We start from the raw sequence: 20563 nt of genomic DNA, 5'->3' as shown, positions 1-20563 counted from the left end.
AATGGGCAGACTTGTTGTAACAGAGGTAGCCTAAATATCGTAGCAAATAGCCTATGACACAGAGGAGTACGGAGCTCCAGGATCGGCCACTCCTTTACTGTTCTCTCGGTTTGTGCTCGCATGCATTTTTCCGACACTTGGCTGCAAGTTCCCCTCCCCCACCCTCTTCTTTCACAAGCAGTGCAGCTTTCTGAAGCTAAGGTACACTTGGCTGCAAGCTCCCCTCCCCCACCCCCTTCTTTCACAAGCACTGCAGATTTCGGAAGCGGTGCTTTCTGAAGCTAATGTAACAACAAATAGCCTACCACCAATGAACACATCATTGGCTCAAGAGACAGTTCCTACTTGCCTCAAGCAGTCTGTTATTGTTCCAGTACCGAAAAACAAAAGTCCATCATGTCTGAATGACTACCGCCCAGTAGCCCTGACGTCTACAGTGATGAAGTGTTTTGAGAAGCTTGTGAAAAACATTATCTGCTCATCCCTCCCTGCCTCCTTCGACCCCCTCCAATTTGCTTACAGAGCCAACAGGTCTACAGAGGATGCCATCTCAAACCTCATGTACACCACCTTAACTCACCTGGAGGAGGGGAATGGGAATTATGTGAGGATGCTGTTCATTGACTTTAGTTCAGCATTCAACACGATAGTACCTCTCACCTTGGTCACAAAGATGAAGGCCTTAGGACTGAACACCACCCTGTGTCACTGGATATTTGACTTCCTCACCAACCGTTCACAAGTGGTTAGAGTGGGGGGTCTGACATCTGACTCATTAACCATCAGCACTGGTGCTCCCCAAGGCTGTGTTTTGAGTCCACTGCTGTACAACATCTACACACATGACTGCAAAGCCAACAGTAGTCATACCTCCATCATCAAGTTTGCAGATGACACAGTGATCTTGGGCCTGATTAGTAACAACAATGAAAAGCTCTACTTGGATCAGGTTGATGAGGTGGCACAGTGGTGTCAATCTAACAGCTTGACACTGAATATCAATAAAACCAAGGAAATGGTAGTGGATTACAGAAGGAAGCAGCAGAACTACAGTTACACCCCACTAATGATCAGCGGGCAACCTGTAGAGAGAGTCACAAGTTTTACATACCTTGGTGTATACATTACTGAAGACTTAACATGGACTGTTAACACTCAACATGTTCTGAAGAAGTCCAGACAACGACTATACTTCCTTCGTCAGCTAAGGAAATTCAAAGTTTCTACATCCATCATGAAGGCCTTCTACACTTCAGCGGTTGAGAGTGTTCTAACTGGTAGCATCATCACCTGGTATGGAAACTCCACAGTTAGAGATTGTAGTACTCTGCAGAGAGTAGTGCGCTCAGCTGAACGTACTATAAGAACTCAACTCCCTGCTCTACAAGATATCTATTCCAGAAGAGTACTCCTAAGAGCCCAAAAGAAGAAGGACTCTTCTCATCCTAACAATGGATTATTCCTACCGCTGAAATCAAGAAGACGCCTATGTAGTCACAAAGCCAGAACTGAGAGACTCAGGAGAAGTTTTTATCCCCAGGCCATCCGAACTCTGAACTCACACTATACTGACTTTGCACACATTCACTCCTCAGCACTCTCAAACATTTCCCAACTCTGAACTCACACTATACTGACTTTGCACTCATTCACTCCTCAGCACTCAGGACCCCCCCCCCCCCCCCCACTCACACACACACCTACATGACTTTTAGCACTTTTACATCCCTCTCCCTATGCTACAGACCCCTTATTTATTTTCTTATTTCATCACACGTCAAAACACACACACACACACACACACACACACACACACACACACACACACACACACACACACACACAGATATGTTTGACTTTCTCCAACTTCTCTACATAGAACTTTTTATTTATTATTTTTGATTTCTCCTCCATCTATCTACCCATGTCCTTGATTGCCTAGCCTTTCTGCCCCCCCCCACCCCCATCCCCAACACACACACAAAAAACACACATTACATCATCACTGTCATCACCTCACATACATACAGCACACTGCTTGCTACAGTAAGCCTCCTCTACATACTTGCTGCACACTGCCCCCCCCTCCCTACATACACAGCACATTGTCTTCAGGATCTTCTCCAACACACCTCCTCTACATACTTACAGCATACTGCCCCCACCTACCCACACACACACTACACACACACACACAGTCACTGCTCCACTCCCCTCCCGCCCACACACACATCTTCACTGTCATCACTCACATACATCATACTTGCAGTACACTGCCCCCCCCCCCCCTCTCCCCTACATACACAGCACATTATTTCATCAGGAAGCTTCTCCAACACACATCCCCAACATACTTACAGCACACTGCCCCCCCCCCCCCCCCAACATACTTGCTGCACACTGCCCCCCCTCCCTACATACACAGCACATTGTCTTCAGGATCTTCTCCAACACACCTCCTCTACATACTTACAGCATACTGCCCCCACCTACCCACACACACACTACACACACACAGTCACTGCTCCACTCAATATATTTTTCTAACCCCCCAATACACAGCACATTGTCTCATGAGGAAGCTTCTCCAACACACATATTGCACACTGCCCTCTTCCCACATACACAGCACACTATCCCATCTCCCTTGTCATCCCCCCAACACACACACCAAGACCCCTGGCAGTTGGGTTAGCCCCTTGAGCCGTGGATATGTCCAAGGTTTCTTCCTTGGTAAGGGAGTTTTTCCTTGCCCCTGTTGCTCTTGGGTGCTCCTTGTTGGTTTGTTGGTGCCCCCCCCCAATTCCTCCCCCACCTTTCTTATGCAGCCCTTTCCACTTAATCTACTAAACCCCTCTTCTATTGCACCCCCCCATAAATGCGCAAATAGGCTGACACCAGACTTAATTTCACTGCATAAAGAAAAGCTAGAGGACCAAATGGGGAACAATAATTTAGGCTCTGCATGGGATAGCATGAAAACCATAATCGGAACAAAGGAAATAAGAAATTCTAAATTGGTGCTGGATGGGTTCACATGTGATAGAAAGCTGGCACAGACGTTGAATGAGTTTTATCTGAGGTTCGACACACCCATATCTAAGGATGCCACTTTAGAGCAAAAAAACTACCTAATGGACAGTGCCCCAGCACCATTTGATTTGCATGCCGTAGTAGATACCTTCAGACACTCAAAGGTTAAGAAGAGCCCCGGGCCTGATAACATAGGGGGTTGCCTACTCACCTCGTGTGCTGAACAACTTGGTCCAATATTTTATTATATATTTAAGCTCTCCCTGAGCCAACAGAGAGTCCCCACACCCTAAGGTTTTAAATGATTTTAGACCAATCGCCTTGACCTCATTGGTGATGAAATGTTTTGAAAAACGAATGAAAAGGGTGCTCCTTATCAAAACAGATCATTTATTGGACGCACTACAATTTGCCTATAGGGCCAGGCGGGAGGTTGAGGATGCTACAGCCACTCTGCTTAATCTGATACTTAAGCACCTTGAAGGTAGCAAAACTCATGCCAAAATTTTATTTGTCGATTTTTCATCAGCCTTTAACACTATTCAACCACACATTTTAGTTGATAAGCTTTTAAATAACTTTGATTTAGATTTCAGTTTAGTGGGTTGGATTTTGGATTTTTGAACGGACAGAACTCAGAGAGTAAGGGTGAATGGGGTCCTTTCAGAAGAGATACTGTCCTCTACAGGGTCACCACAGGGTTGTGTCCTGTCCCCTCTTTTATTCATTTTATACACTGATGACTGTCGCAGCCAGCATACAAACAGACATATTTTAAAATGGAAAAGAATCTGAGCATGGTCCTGTTTTAAACGATTTTATAGCCTGGTGTGATAGTGCCCACCTTCACTTGAATGTATCCAAAACTAAGGACATGGTCATTGATTTTAGGCGCAACCCTCCCCCTACCCAGGTCACTGCTATAAACGGTCAACCTGTAGAGGTAGTGGGCTCATATAAATACCTGGGAAGCATAATTGATGACAGGCTAAATTTTAATCTTAACACAGAGAATATCTGCAAGAAAGGCCAACAGCGACTTTTTTGCCTCCGTAAAATGGCAAAATTCAGTGTGGATAAAACCATTATGAGAATATTTTATAAATCATACATTGAATCTGTTTTATCTTTTTCTATAATATGCTGGTATGGAAATCTGAATGTAAAGGATAAAGCCTCACTCGCCAAAATAGTGAAGGTCAGTGGCAAAATCATAGGTGCTAAGCAAAGCAGCCTATCAGACCTGTACAGTAGATTTGTCCAAAAAAAGGCAGAATCTATTTTATCAGCAAATGGTCATCCTCTTCACCCTGAGTTTCAGTTGCTACCTTCTAAGTCACGCTTCAAATTCCCTGCAGTTAAAACCAATAGATATAGACATTCATTTGTTCCCAGTGCCATTTCTCTATTGAATTCAGATTTTGGAGCTCTGGGCTGACATCATGGTGTTTTTGGTGCACAGTATGAGGTATGATTTCCTGCTGTATGAAGGTACTCCATGGAGAGCAGAAAGTGTTTCCTGTTCTTATAGTATTTTATTTATTTATTTAATTATTTTTTGCCTGTATACACACTGCACTGCTTATCTGCATGTACTGTATGCTTTTCTTCACCCATTGGGTGTTCATGTTGTCATGTTGTACTTTTTGTCCTATGTTGTCTATGGATGTCTTGCTGCAAACCAAATCGCCCTTAGGGGACAATAAAAGCTTTAAGTAAGTAAGTAATTTCTTACTTCCAGTAACTATATGCATGTGACAATAAACTTACTTGTATCGTTGTATCCTTGTATATTGTTGTGTGGCAATAAAAGTATCCAGGGTTTGTGCAAGTAGCCTAAATATATAAATAAATTAAATCCTTAACATGAAAAAGCATATCGTAGCTTAATGTCCCAAAACGGCAACAAGTCGTTTTATGCGCTCATTATAAAGAAAGTTTAACGTGTCCCCAAAACAGCTATCAATTAATCACCAAACGTCTTATAAACAAGTCTTGCCAGGAGCAACACCTTGCAAAAAAAAAAAATATATATATATATATAAAAATAGGCCTAGGCCTGGTTGGAATGGAAAGATGCAAGTTATGTTTTAAAAACAAATGCTACCGTTACCCCGCAGAAGTTTTAAACACCCAGCCTAAGCCTAGGCTACTTCAGAACACCTACTCGACTGTCTGTAGTAGGCTATTCAATAAACTTCGATTCAATAAAAAATATTTCTAAAGAAAAACATTGCATCATTACTCCTGCCTGGATTCGAACTCAGGACTGCCTGAGAGTTGCAGACCTGTTCTGGAAATACGTGCATTAACCCACTCGACCGTCAGACAACGCTAGCTGCTTCGAGTAGGCCTATTGGGTAGGACTGTACACTGGTTGTTGTGGCACAGCCTTGAATGACCGAATTCGTTTTCCTTTGTCTCATGACTGCCGACAAAGTAGCCTACTGCCAGCTGACGAATCTCTCATTTTAAAACATCACTGAGAGAGACAGGCACTGTAGGCTACAATCAAGAAATCCTGCCACTGAATCCAAAACTATGTTTGACATTATGTACAAAGCTTATAGGCTACAGTGGACTAGCATGTTGCAGGGGCTGCTAAAAACACCGACAAACAACACACTGAAAACTCGGCCAATCACAGCCTTTGCTGTCGAACGCTCCGTCCGGTTCGACCGCGGAACGCCACAGCGGACTTATGCTGCCCCCAAGCGGCTGCAGTTGTACTTACATTTCACGCAGCTGCGTGAATCACGTTTTTCATTACATTACATTACATTACATTTGGCTGATTTTTAACCAAAGCGACTAACAACATGGTAACAGTTAAGTTTTAAAGCAATTCTCTCAAAAATTTTAGGACAATTTAAAAACGGTAGAGTACAGTAAGAATAAGTGCATCAGTGAGTGCTTTTTTTAACAGTTGAGTGTCAGTTCAAGACGGCTGGTAAGTGCTAGCATCAGCAAGACTTGTTGTAAGTGGTGAGAGGAGATGTTCTCTAAAGAGCTGGGTCTTCAGGAGTTTTTTGAAAATGGAGAGGGATGTCCCTGCCCTTGTAAGAACGGGCAGAGTGTTCCACCAACGAGGAACAACAGATGAGAAAAGTTTGGATTGGCCTGAGCGTACCGGTGGTACAGCTAGACGTCGTTCGTCTGAGGAGCGCAGCGGTCTGGAGGTAGCGTATGTCTGTATGAGGGCATTCAAGTAGGTGGGAGCAGAACCGGAGACTACTTTGTAGGCAAGCGTTAGATCCTTGATTTTGATGCGGACCACCATAGGTAGCCAGTGTAGCTGGATGAGCAGCGGGGTAACATGTGCCCTTTTGGGTTGGTTGTAGACCAGGCGCGCCGCCGCGTTCTGGATCATCTGAAGGGGTTTCACTGCGCAGGCTGGGAGACCTGTTAGGAGGGCGGTGCAGTAGTCAAGTCGTGAGATCACTATTGCCTTAACCAGAAGTTGAGTAGCATCTTGAGTCAATTTTTCCGTATGTTGTAGAGTGCAAAACGGCATGACCGGGCAACTGAGGCAACATGATCTGAGAAGGTTAGTTGGTTGTCGAGAACAATTCCTAGATTTCTTGCAGTCCTGGTAGGTGAAACAGACAGGGAGTCAAATTGGATGTTGATGTCGTGGTGTATGGTAGGTTTAGCTGGGAGGACCAGCAGTTCAGTCTTTGAGAGGTTCAGCTGGAGGTGGTGTGCCTTCATCCATGTAGCTATGTCTGAGAGGCAATCCGAGATCAATGCTGAAACCAAGGGGTCATCAGGTGGAAAGGACAGATAGAGCTGTGTGTCGTCTGCATAGCAGTGGTATGAGAAGCCATGCGAACGGATAATCTGTCCCAAGGAGGTGGTGTAGATAGCAAAGAGAAGGGGGCCCAGCACTGAGCCCTGGGGGACCCCTGTGGTGAGATAGTGAGGTGCAGATAGCTGACCAAGCCATGATACGTTAAATGAGCGTCCTGTGAGGTAGGATTCAAATCAGGAGAGAGCAGAACCGGAGATTCCCATGTTAGAGAGTATAGAGAGAAGGATGCCGTGATTAACCGTGTCAAAGGCAGCCGATAAGTCAAGCAGAATGAGTACTGATGACCGAACGGTCGCCCTGGCTTCTTTTAAGGCTTCTGTTACAGACAGCAGAGCCGTTAAGGTAGAGTGGCCGCTTTTGAACCCAGACTGATTTGGATCCAGAAGGTTGTTCTGTGAAAGGAAGTCAGAGACCTGTTTGGAGACTGCTCGTTCAATGCCTTTCGATAGGAAAGGCAGGAGTGAGACAGGGCGGTAGTTCTCGACTTGAGCAGGGTTGAGAGAGGTTTTCTTAAGTAACAGTGTTACCCGGGCCATTTTGAACGCTGTTGGAAATGTGCCGGAGGTTAGCGAGGCATTGATGACATGTGTGATAGCTGGTGCGATGGTCGGGCTGATGGACTGAAGTAGGCTCGTAGGTATAGGGTCCAGCGAGCATGTGGTAGGACGGCTACATGTCAGAAGTCTAGATACTTCACTCTCGGAGAGAGACGCGAATGCTGAAAAAGATGTTACAGCAGCCCCTAGAGGTTGTAGGAGTGCGGTATCTGAGTCTGATGCGTTGTGTGGGCATGTAAAGAATTGACTGCTGATTGCCGCCACTTTGTTTGTAAAAAATGAGGCAAGGGTATCCGCAGTAAGGCTGGATGGAGGAGGAGGCAGCTGAGGGTTGAGTAGCAATTTGAAGGTTGAGAAAAGTTTTCGAGTGTCTGTAGTGCTGTTGATTTTGTCATTGTAGAAAGCCGTCTTAGCAACAGTGATGCTGGCTGAGAAGGAGGTTAGGAGTGTCTGGTAGTTTTTAGTTAGTCATCAGTTAGTTTGGATTTGTGCCATTTCCTCTCCGCGGCTCTGAGTTTGGTGCGCTGCGATCGGAGGGTATCATTTAGCCATGGATGAGAGTATTTGGATCGAGCTGGCCTTGTGGTAAGAGGGCACAGCTCGTCTAGACACGAGCTCAGTGTGGAGCAGAGCGAGTCTGTGGCCTCATTAACCTCCAGAGAGGAGAAGGTGTTGAGTGGAGGTAGAATGAAGTGTCCATTTTTAACTAGTACCCACTGTAAGACAAAGAGGTGGATAACTAATACGCTTATAAGACCTTTCTTACCTATTTGTAGTAAATTTTGCAGCCCCCCAATCTAAAGCGAGGACCCTGTAGCCTATAGTTCCACAAGCCCAACCTTCTATCTCTATATATCTACTGTATCTATCTATCTAGCTTGGTTTAGATGTGAGAACTGCACCTTCAAAATTGCTGCAGCGAGCAGGAATCAAACCCCAGGAATCAAACTCCCTGCTGCAACATTTGCTACAAATAGGTAAGAAAGGTCTTATAAGCGTATTAGTTATCCACCTCTTTGTCTTTTAACAAGCATTAACAAGCTGCTTGTTAACACTTATAAGCTGAATGTTAACTGTTAACAAATATGCTTGTAAGTAACTTAAAAGGCTGCATGTTAATAGTCAGTTAATGTTATTAAAGGATAACAACAGTTAACTAACTGTTAGTAATGAATTGTTAACTGCTTATTATGTGCTGTTAATACCTAATAAGTAAGGGATAATGTATAGAACGCCAGTCATTATTGGGCAAATAAGTCCCGACAGGGCGAACCGGACCCCGACGCGCCAGCGGAGGGGTCTTGTTTCGCCCTGAAGGGACTTATTTTCCCATAATGACCGGCGTTCTATACATTATCCCGCTTATTATATGGCTACTTGCCAAAACGAAAAAATAAACTCCACGTTATGTTACTCTCTTTACACTTATTTGTTACCGTTTCGTCGTGGCTTTTGCTGAGAACCAAATAGTTCGTTCGCAACACACGCTGAATCAAACTTGAATCAAACATTCTTTAGAACACAGCTGATCAACCGTCTGCTTTCACTTTTGAATGAAGTTCCAATGCAAGAAGTGACCGGAATACTTGCGGAGTGATATGATCAGCAGCACAAAACCCATTGCCATTGACAGCGGTAATTATATGTTTGCAGCGGTAATTACATGAATTTATTTTACCGTAGAACTTTAGGAAATCCCATTCAAGTCAATGGAGCGTTCTACTAGCATTGTGAAGAGCCGTATAATAAGCACATGTTATTCTAAAGCGTTACCAAACATTGTATATGTAAGCAATGTCAAAAGCAGCTATCAGGGAATGTATTGGAGAGAAATCGCCTAAATGTTCAGTCCATCCTATGCCTTTCTGCTGACCTCATGCTTAGAGTCTTGTTCCTCAGTTCATTCCAGCGTTGATGTATGTTCTCCAAACGTCTCTGCAGCAGTACAGCATCATCAGAGTGATGTAGAGAGCCCAGTATACGCTGGCCATTCTCATCCAGTGTGTGGAACTGTTCTGTGTGCTCATCCACTTCCCCTTGCAAGTCCTGTATAGAACATAACACAACAGAATACAAGATATATAATAGTTAGTAAGTAAGAAAGTAAGTAAGTCTTTATGGTAATACTTTACGGTAAGGGTACATGAATTATCATGAATTCATGCATTCATTAATTCATGATTTATGCATTACTTTGTTTCATCTCAAATTTTGTTGTATCCTGTGTACAATGACAATAAAGGTAAACTAAACTAAAACTTATAACTTATGAATCATCAGGAATTGACATGAGTTCATAGTCTCTCATTCATGACCTCATGCATGAACAACACATCAACTAAAGCATCAGGTACAGTGGGTGCATTATTACAAGTTTTATTATGATAAATTATGATTATGAAGTTATGATTTCTTAAGCATGATCATCGTGATTACTTGAATTTTAGGTTAGTTGCTCATGAGTTCATTATGTTTGTGGGCCCTCAACATAAGTTTTGAATAATGGCATGTGTTTAGAGAACTACACTCTTTGACTTGTTCTGGGAAAGGCCCAGCCTGCTATAGCATAATGGTCTCCATCCAAACCGATATGGAATCAGGCTGCTCTCTGACAACATCACAACCACACTGAGGCATTGACATTTTATAGAAAATATCAGATTCATGCCCCCCAGGTATTCATTTAAATAACATTGTTCATGAAAATGGATCTGAAAATGTTTTCTACAGGGTAACATATAGTACTACTACTACTCTAGATCAAGCTGTTTCATGTAATAGCATGACATGCACTTATAGTTCAATTCTACGTTGATTTCTGCCCAACGTATAGTGAAAAGACAATTTTAACTTTACTTGAAAGTATCTACATAAGAGTGACATGACACTGTCATGAACTTGTCATAAACCTTATAAACAAGTCGGAAACATTTGTGACATAACTCTTCTGTTATTAACAGGGTTATGCAAAATTCGAATTGCAATTCTGCTTCCTGTTTGCTACCTCAATTGAAATGCAAGTGAAATTCAAGAATTGAATTGGAATTTAAGAGACAGTTTCAATTAAATTCTGGAATTTTGTACAACCCTGGTTATTAAGTGTAATTTCTAGCAACAACCTAACAACCACCACTATAATGTCAACCTAGCAACCACCATAGCAACAAACATGATTACCCTAGCAACCACCATAGCAACAGCGTTATTTAGCATGGCAACCACCATGTGTACCCTAGCAACACCCTAGCAACCATCTTAATTACCCTAGCAACATTACCCTAGCAACAACCTAGAAACCACCACTATAATGTCAACCTAGCAACCACCACCGTGCATTTCTAGTTCCATCCACCCATTTTTGGAGTGACCACTGCTCCTGAGTGTTTGATGTATCAACACAGTTCCAACTCTAAAAATTCGGGCCCGAACTGGTGTATGTTACTTGTATAAATGGGCTAACTGCCCCTTGTCGTTCTTTCTTAATTCATGTTTTTCATTGCTTTTTTCCCCCATTGAAATTAATGGCGGAATCTTGGCCCATTATGACATCACCGCTCTAGCTCCCAGAGTCTAGGGCGGGGATCACATTAGCCAGCGGCAAGCGGCAGATTTCCTATTGTTCTCTATGGTTTGGCAGTGGAACGATGGCAACGCTGGCATAACGCTACCGTTGAACAAGCCATCTGGCAGCTAAATAAGTATGAAGCTGGGCTGAGCTGGGCTGGGCTGTGAAGGTGTGTGCATGTAACTTTTGACCCGTATGTCAAAAATGAGGTACCGTTGGAGTCTTTGGATGAAGCAGAGTTCCATGCCCTCTGAAACGCACAATTAAAATTGTGATTTCATAGAGATTTCATAGCGCAAAGCTTTGGCATAGCAACCACCATATAGACCCTAGCAACCATCAATATAATGTCAACCTAGCAACCAACATAATTACCCTAGCAACCAGCATAGCAACCACTTTATTTGTCATCTGAATACTTTAATACCAATATGCAACACTACTCAATATTTTTGTTGAGTTTGTTCATTTCAAAGTTTGCATGGGGAATATATTTTTTTTTAAACAAAAAAAGCAATCTTTTTGTGCAGTTAATAATTTAGGTTACAATTTTTAGCATTACCCACTATTATGAATTCAGGGGTTGTTGTTCTGATTTCAGATGAAAATTCGGTGTTAACATTTCAATAGTAATTGCCCACACCACCCTTATGAAGACGCCTTTTATAGTTACTGCACACCAATTTCTCCATGATCTGACAAAAAAAGGTTTTGCTTTTCACCAAAAAAAACCCATGCATGCCACAAAATGTTCAGCGCTATTGCTACACCAGTAGCTTACGGAGGAGAAAAGGCCTATAAGCTAAAGCAATTGTTTTTCAGTCCTTGAACAATCATGCAAGAACTGTATCTGATGAACACGGAATGGCCACATAACTTTTGCAAAGATATACTCCTATTGGCTACACCCGACGAGCAAGTTTTTTCCCCCCTTTACTGTCAAGGCATGCGAGCAGTGTGTATGCGCTCCGCTTCCATTGTTTTTTAAAGATTGTATGGGAAACGGATTCGGAGCCAAAGGCTAAAAATAAACACAGCTAAAATTGGTAGGTAATAGGTATCACCAATATCAATTTAATGTTACAGTTGTATGGCTACATACATTCTTAAAATGGTTCTGGTCTAGACTTAAAGATCTATTAAAAACTTTACAATGGAGCGTGTTTTTATAGCATGATCTGCAGGCGACTTGTTGGCTATTTTTAGAAGGTGCGCTGGGGGGCGCCTCATAGCCACCCCGCGGGCACCGTGTTGGAGACCACTGCATTAGCATATCAACCGCGAATAGCATGCTATAGAAGCATACAAATGAGTAATATGTGACTAAGTCTAATAAGCATTTTCGGTAACACTTTATTTTAATGTGTCGCTGTTACAGTGTACTTACCTAATTAGGTACAGTGGTACAGCCTGTGTAACAACATGTACTATCAGGTACTATCATTGTACTTGCATTATGTATTTGTGGGTACCTACATATAGTTGTTACATTGTAATACTGAGTGCTTTTACAAAACTTTGCCAATTTGCCTAAATTTTCATCAGAGACAAAGAGCTGACCTGAGACCTGCTGGATGGGGTAAATCTGGTCATGATAGATTTGATATACAAAGCATTCTTAGCTCCAGTCAAGGCCTCATTGTCTTCAGTGTACATGTAACAGCTGTGCTGCTACAACCTTGTTACTCTTTGATACAGTGGAATAAACTGGAACAGGTCTGCCACTGTTGTGAATATGTTATTTTAAGAGCGCATTGTCAACAGTCATATTGGCAGGTACACGCACCATCCTTCTATCATTCATGAACGCACACCAGCGCACGTCCATGCAAAACATTACATTAAATTATTCAACAAACATTTCATAAAATCAGGGAAACTGTTTGAACAGTCTTGTCCTGCTGATCTTATCCCTTCATCTGTCAACCCCCTTCCTGAACTCTTTTGGCTAGCATATTCACTGTGTGTCACACTCAAGTCTTGAACCCAGGCTAATGGAGTGGCAAATTGACTATTTAAAGGTGCCATGTGTAATGTCTGCCAAAAAATCAATTCATACTCCACATTCCATAAAAGATGGGGCAGTATAGCTCCAGAAAGTGAGTTTGTCTACCCTAGAGTAACAACCGAGACACGTGTATTGCAGTTTGGCTGGCGGTTATGTTACCCGCATACTGCCTCCCATGGCCAAACTGGTATTATGACACTTGTCGGGCTGTGGCTAGTAATTTAGCATGCTAATTCAGGTTGATATCTCTGCAGCACTATACCTTGTTATTTTTTAAATGACATCATTGCCCTTATTTCCTCTCATTCTTTTGATGCGTGTAGCTCATTTTTTGGATATTTTTACCTCAATTCTTACACATGGCACCTTTAACCATTAGGCCACTAAGACTGATCCTCAAAGGCATAGCAACAAAAGTTCAACTGAATTTATTCCAGGTAATAGAAAAACAAGTCCAAACCTCAGAAGATCGGATGAAAAACTTGCAACATGCACAAGAGAAGTTCTTTCCCAAAATGTCAATCCAAGTCAAAATCCAGAGAATCAGTCAAACAGCAAGCCCGAGTCAACAGTACAGATGCCCATTTGGGAGAAAAGAGCAAACATATCCAACAGCAAAATCCAGAGGTACCTTAAACAGTCCAGGTTAAAACAGAGGCAAAATTCAGCAAGGCAGTATAATCCAACTAGAAATGCAATTCCAAGGAATTACCCGTGCATGAAAATGCTAAAGTTGTGATGTAAAATATCATGTATAGTTAAAACAGATAATACAGAGATGGTTACTACGTGATGCTAGGATAGACATGGTGGTTGCATAGCTTAATAAAAGTTGATAGTTTAAAAGTAGACTGTTTAAAAGCTGAATGTAGATAGTTTAAAAGTTGTTGATAGACAGTAGATAGTTTAAAAGTTGTTGATAGACAGCTAGTTTAATAGATAGTTTAATGATAGTTTAAAAGTAGACCGTTTAAAAGTTGAAGGTAAATAGTTTAAAAGTTGTTGACAGACTGGAAGTTGAATGAATGTTGATATTCAAATAGTTAAATGGCTGTGTATAGGTAGATATTTGACGATAACTGAAAGTTGGAATGGCTCTAATGTTTGCTAGCAGTTATGCTAAGATTTTTAACTATGCTAACCATGCTACTTAGCTAATGTTTTATAGCAGTGCTAGCAATGCTAACCTGCTAACCATGGTACTTAGCTAACGTTTTCTAGCAGTTTAATGAATGTTGATATTCAAATAGTTTAATGGCTGTGTATAGGTAGATATTTGACGATAACTGAAAGTTGGAATGGCTCTAATGTTTACTAGTAGTTATGCTAAGATTTTTAATTCTGCTAACCATGCTACTTAGCTAATGTTTTATAGCAGTGCTAGCAATGCTAACATGCTAACCATGTTACTTAGCTAAGTTAACTAATATTTTCTAGCAGTTTTGCTAAACATGCTAACTATGTTAGCATGCTAACTATGTTAACCATGTTACTTAGCTAACTTAGCTAATCATTTTTGGCAGTTATGCTTACTATGCTAACTAGCATGCTAACATGCTAGCATGCTAACTATGCTAACCATGTTACTTAGCTAACCTAGCTAATCATTTTTAGCAGTTTTGCTAAAAATGTTAACTAGCATGCTAACATGCTAGCACGCTAACTATGCTAACCATGTCACTTAGCTAACCTAGCTAATCATTTTTAGCAGTTTTGTTAAAAATGCTAACAATGTTAGCAATGTTAACATGCTAACTTTGTTAACCATGCTAACTAGCTACAGTGGGTAGGAGTCATAGTTGATGAAAAGTGTTGACATAGTTGACATAGATGACAAGTTAAAAGTTGTTGATAGACAGCTAGTGAATGTATATAGTTTAAAAGTTTAAAAGTTGAATGTAGATAGTTTAAAAGTTGTTGATAGACAGCTAGTTTAATAGATAGATAGTTTAATGATAGTTTAAAAGTAGACCGTTTAAAAGTTGAATGTAAAAAGTTCAGTAGTTTAATGGGTTACATTGTTTAACAGTGGATTATTGTAGTGAGGACTTTTATTTTGAAACAGTTTTGGGCAGAGGATGAATAGGATGTGTAGTCTTAATTGACCCAGATTGTATGTTTAAAGCCTGAGGCTGCAGGTGGCCTGAACACCTGCCATAGGATTCTAATTGCTTAACGGCCGTATTATGAGGTCACAATCGGCAATGTTAAGTCTATGGGGATTTTTAAAAAGTTTTTCTTTAATAGTTTAAAAAGTATAAAAGTTTCAAAGTTGAAAAGACATACCAACCCGATCTGTTTGAAGACCTACGTTACAAAGTTTGAATGAAGTTTCTAAGTTAAACTGTTCAAGAGAAATTGCGTACGGAAAAAGTGGTAAGCGGAATAATAATAATAAGAAGAAGTTGCCTAGAAAGAACAGTACAGTGCATTTTCATGCACTGTAATAAGAAGAAGAAGTTGCCTAAGAAGAACAGTACAGTGCATTTTCATGCACTGTAATAAGAAGAAGTTGCCTAAGAAGAACAGTACAGTGCATTTTCATGCACTATAATTATGACTTGAGAAACACAGGGATTCAAAGAGATTCATCAAAGACACTGACGAGGATGGCCAAAACCGACCTGGCGCCGGACTGTTGACAGGGAAATTAGAAATGAAAAGCTAAGCTGGGGAAGGCTGCAGAAGATAGCAGAAGAGGCGAGAACTGGTGTTGGCCTTATTAGCAAAATTGCATGAAGAGGATTAATCTGTCTAATCTCTAGCAAAGACACAGACAAAGAGCAGAGTTTAAATACACTAACACAATGAGGAAATGAGACACGTGGCCACAGGCAAAAAGGTACAGGTTAATTGGATAACAAGAGGATTGGGAACAAGTGACTAACCAAAGACAAAAGTTGCAAAGTTGCAAAGTTTATTCTTATTTTGGCTCTTTTTTTTACGCGCCAAGGGGTGTGGCAATTAATGAGGGATCTGGCGCGTTGTCTACGCATTACGCCACTGACCAAGAGAAACCTGGTCAGAAGTCCATGGTGATTTAGAACGTTTAGAGTCTAAACGGTTCTCATAATTCCCATTTTGCCTGCCCTTCCTGCTTTCTTTTCATATATGAATCCAACGACTCTAGCCTCATTTGTGCCACCTTGATTGCATATTATGGACACTAATTTGACAATTAAAGGATGTAATGACATGTTGCTATTTTGACATTTCTGTTTGCGATAAAAAATGAACAATATAGCCTATAGCCACCTAACACAGCGGCGTTTTAAATAGCAAGATGCAAGATTATATGATTCATGTTATGCTTAGCTTAAGGAGAACGAATCATTGAAGACTCACTAACTCGATTCTACAAAGGCAAGGTGCCTAGATAGGCTAGCACTTTTTGGCCAGCTCCAAACTGTAGGCGAGTGAGTGCAGGGCAGAACTGAACTTGTAGCCTAAATGACGACAGCATAACTCCACCACCTCCTTGTCCTTGTTGCATTTATAATTTCATTATAACTTTCTTATACTAAATAGAAAATGCAAACAATGACATGCCCAACTCTGGAACTGACTGATTGTCTCTCTCTCTCTTTCTCCCTCTCTCTCATGCATGCGCACTCTAAGTAGCCTATGTTCCAAATTATGTTTTATGGTAGCCTTAGGTAACGTTCAAGTTAGATCTGCTTCATGAAGGAGAGTGAGAGGACACCTGTGCTGTGTGATAAATAGGTCCATCTCTTCTCACAGTTTCAATGCACGATCCAAATAATAGTTTCATATTTGTTAGTCAACTTTGCAAAATACATTCAGGGCTACACTCAAAAAATTCGGGGCTGAAGCCCCAGCAAAATCGGCTGGCGACGCCTCTGCTTCTCTCATACACAAACGTGCACCATTACACATCCATGCAAAACATTACGAATTACACGATTACATTGGGAAATAAAGATATTACGAAATACATCTCACAATGAGTAGTTATTCACCATCATTGGCAAATTGGTAATGACGGAGAGGCAAATATGAACCCCCCCGTTTCGATAGACACCAGCGGCAGTGTAAGTGTAAGTCTCTTTAAGTTAGTCATTTCCCAAGGTTGAGACATCTCTCTATCAAGGCAGCAAACCTTCCATTTGGAACAGAGCCTTTGACTGGGTTAGTTATGACTGTATTAATTGTACATTTTGGACGCTGCTGCTGTAGTTTTGTGCTTCACCCCATCATGTGGAGTCGGGTGTGCATAATCAGACTGCCTCCCAAAGCACTGCTTCTGAGAAGGACTTTGTGACTTCTGAAGATACTTCTTTGCTTTCTTTATTACAATCAGGAGAGCTAAAAATTAAATTTGAAAATGTATATTTTGGGTAACAACCCCAACACTGTAAGACATAAGTAAAATGAGAAGAAAAGAGAAAAAAGCAATGAATGCCTATTCAGCCTCCCTGCCTAGCTCCTAGTAGGTGATGAATAATAAATAACGTTAAAGGTAGAAACACATTGAGGGCTACAAGCTTTGCTGCTTGGACACTTAAATATAGAAAATATATTATATGAACATGAGATTTGTTTCGCAGGTTCGAATCCGGCCGTGTGGTGAGTCTGGTCTTCGTCGCAAGCCCAGTCTGCGCAGCCTGGTCCTCTGGTCTTCGTGCGTTGGGTTGAATTGCACGGCTCGGCCCTGCACACAGCCGGATTCGAACCTGCGAACAGCTGCCCCTCGGAGCGGAAGTCGAGCGTGTTGACAACTGAGCTAAAATCCCCCGGGTTGCTCGCGAAAAAAACCCCCCACCAAGATGTGGCAGCTAACCATAGACGGCAGTTCAGGGTTTATGGCCTTATATTTTGTGAAACGTAGCGAGATATAGGCACTATTAATCCAAAGAATACTGCTGAGCTTGTGTAAGCTACAATTTAGTTTGACCAGACCTAACTGTAAACAACGTCTAAACGTCTCTCTTTAGCACCCCCGCTGGGTTGCTTGGCTAGTTTGCACCTCAGAAACGTGTCTGGTGGAACGTTTGGCTGGGTTTGCCAAAACGTTCCCAGGGGAACGTTTCCCTAATGAGACCAGGTTGCTAACTACAGCTGGTGTAATCCAAGAAATATATCCATCACCACGCTGCCATCCTTCTTCTCCCGAAGTATAAACGTCTAAAGCAGGAAGCTCTGGCTGTGAGAGAAGTGAGACGGTGGACTGACCAATCAGAGGTCATGCTGCAAGACGCGTTGACTGATGTTGACTGGGACATGTTCAGGATGACAAGTTTCATTTCGCAGCTGACTGATGAAATTATCCCCAAGGTAACTGTGAAAGTTTACCCAAATCAGAAACCTTGGGTTGATAGATCTATCAGGGAGGCTTTGAACGCACAAACATCTGCATACAACAATGGCCTGTTATCTGGTGACATGACATCCTACAAAGTGGCCTCCTACCAACTGCGTAAAGCAGTGAAAGCGGCGAAGAAGCAGTACAGAGAGAAGGTAGAGACGCACTTAGGAAATCGCGACTGCAGGAGTGTCTGGCAGGGACTGAAGTTGATGACTGACTACAGAGGACGATCGGACAACTCGGCAGATGTGGACCCTACACTGGTAAATTACTTGAACTTAACTAGGCTGTTATCCCTGCAGCCAGTTTTAACAACGGTGCTACGTGCAATCTGTCCGAAGACTAGTCAATCTCCATCTCTGAGCATGACGTGAGAAGAGCGCTTAGAGGAGTGAACAGCAGAAAGGCTGCTGGCCCAGATGGCATTCCTGGGCGGTTGTTAAAATCATGTGCTGACCAGCTTGCACCAGTGTTAACAGCAATATTTAATCTGTCTCTAGCCCTGCTGGCTGGCTGGCTCTGTCGTGGGAGCCGAACTGGAGTGCATCACTTCAATATCAGACAAAAGGACCCTGAACAAACTGATCAGCATCTTGGACAATGAATGTCATCCACTCCATAGCACTATTGTAAAGCAGAAGAGCCTGATCAGCTGGAGACTTGAGGCTCACTGTCATGCACAACTGATAGACTGAGGAAGTAATTTGTCCCCAGGGCCATTGAACTGTTCAACGCTTCACTTAAGGGTAGAGGAGAGATAGACTTCTCTGCATAGTCTGTTTACATGCTATATTAGCACATTTGCACAACCCCTCCCTCCCTTCTGGACTGTGGCCGTACTTAATGCTTAATTGCCTTATTCTCAATACTTGACCAATGGTTGTAACCCTTTTACCTCAACCTACTCTTGCACTGACATAGTTTTGTTATATTATCTTGTCTACATTATACAGTATTCTCTTCTATGTCCAAATTACTATCCCCACCCTTTCAACTGTATATTGCATCTTGCTTGTGTCTGTTGAGGGGTCCACGACCATGGCACCCTTGGCAGGGACAACAAGGAAGCGATCATCCTCAGCTGCACTGAATTACAGGCTCAGTCCCTGCCCTGTCATGCTTGATCATCATTAAGTATCTTTAAGCACACTTTGTTGATATTTGATATTTGATTTAGTTTTTATAATATATTTAGTATTTAGCATTTTAGTATCATGTTTATCTTCTACTGTTTCTATTGTACAGTGGAGTTTTTCTTATATGTATATTACTTTTTCTGCTGTAAGTGCATGTTGTGTGTGATGTCTGTATGCTACTGAGACCTTGAATTTCCCCTTGGGGATCAATAAAGTATCTATCTATCTATCTATCTATCTATCTATCTTTAAATATCTTGGAGTAGTCATCTATGAGGACCTTTCATGGACATCACACATCTCCAACCAAGTGAAAAAAGCAAGACAGCATTTGTACAATCTTCACAACCTGGTACGGAAATAGCAACTCTCAGGATAAGAAGGCCTTGCATAGAGTTATTAGGTGTGCAGAGAAAATCACCAACACTGCACTTTCTGGACTTCAGGACATCTACACTAGCCACTGCCAAAATCCTCTTGAAATGTCAGTCATTCAGTGGTAGGCCCGCCCCACCTAGTAAATGTTGCCATGTCCAACTTTAGCCCGTTAACTGCACTGTGCAGTCTCTCGTATATGTTTGCAATGAGAGTTCGACAAAGAGATAATAGCCTAGCAGATCACGAAAAAATGGTGAGCAATACAATCCAAAATTTGCTGATTTCTACATTGTTAATTACAAATAGCTTGGATGAAAAGATATTCAGCTTAATGTTAATGCTAGAACACACTTGTTTGGCTGTAGCCAATTTAATGTTACAGATGTCTGTAGGCCTATCATGAGCCTAGTGATAACAGTTTATTTTAGGCTATTTAATAAACGACATGCCTTCTGTTTTGGCAATGGCAAGTCAAGTAGGGCAAAACAGACTAGCCTACAATGCAAAATGTGAAAGAGAACCCAGGGTGATTTGTATTCACAATGCACAGATAATGCAAACGGTGCCGCAGACTTCAAAGTGAACTGCGCCGAGACTGCTTCCCAAAGTGGTCTCAGTTCAGTTCGAGTTAGAGGGGTCTGAATTCGTTTGGCGTGTTCACATATGCACAAAAAATGCTGAGTCATCGATCTGAGTTCGTTTAAAAGGCTGAAAGGGACCAAGTGTGAAAAACCCCTAAAAGGGGAATT

At 41.9% G+C, this 20563-nt stretch overlaps 1 protein-coding gene across 2 annotated transcripts in view; it reads right to left on the bottom strand.

Annotated features, from left to right (window-relative positions):
* Nucleotides 1–20563, bottom strand: part of dmd (dystrophin) — a 541017-nt gene that overhangs the window by 122686 nt on the left and 397768 nt on the right. For both annotated transcript variants that reach the window (XM_076297170.1, XM_076297171.1), the window contains one exon: nucleotides 9275–9447. In XM_076297170.1, the coding sequence (XP_076153285.1) occupies nucleotides 9275–9447 (173 nt within the window). The remainder of the gene's footprint in view (nucleotides 1–9274; nucleotides 9448–20563) is intronic.

Source organism: Alosa pseudoharengus, unplaced genomic scaffold (genome assembly GCF_046254945.1).
Source record: "Alosa pseudoharengus isolate Yale_2024_CS ecotype anadromous, Long Island Sound unplaced genomic scaffold, YU_APseudo_1.1 YU_APseudo_1.1_scf_20, whole genome shotgun sequence".
Taxonomy (NCBI): Eukaryota; Metazoa; Chordata; class Actinopteri; order Clupeiformes; family Clupeidae; genus Alosa; species Alosa pseudoharengus.
This window is presented reverse-complemented; position numbering and strand designations above follow the sequence as displayed.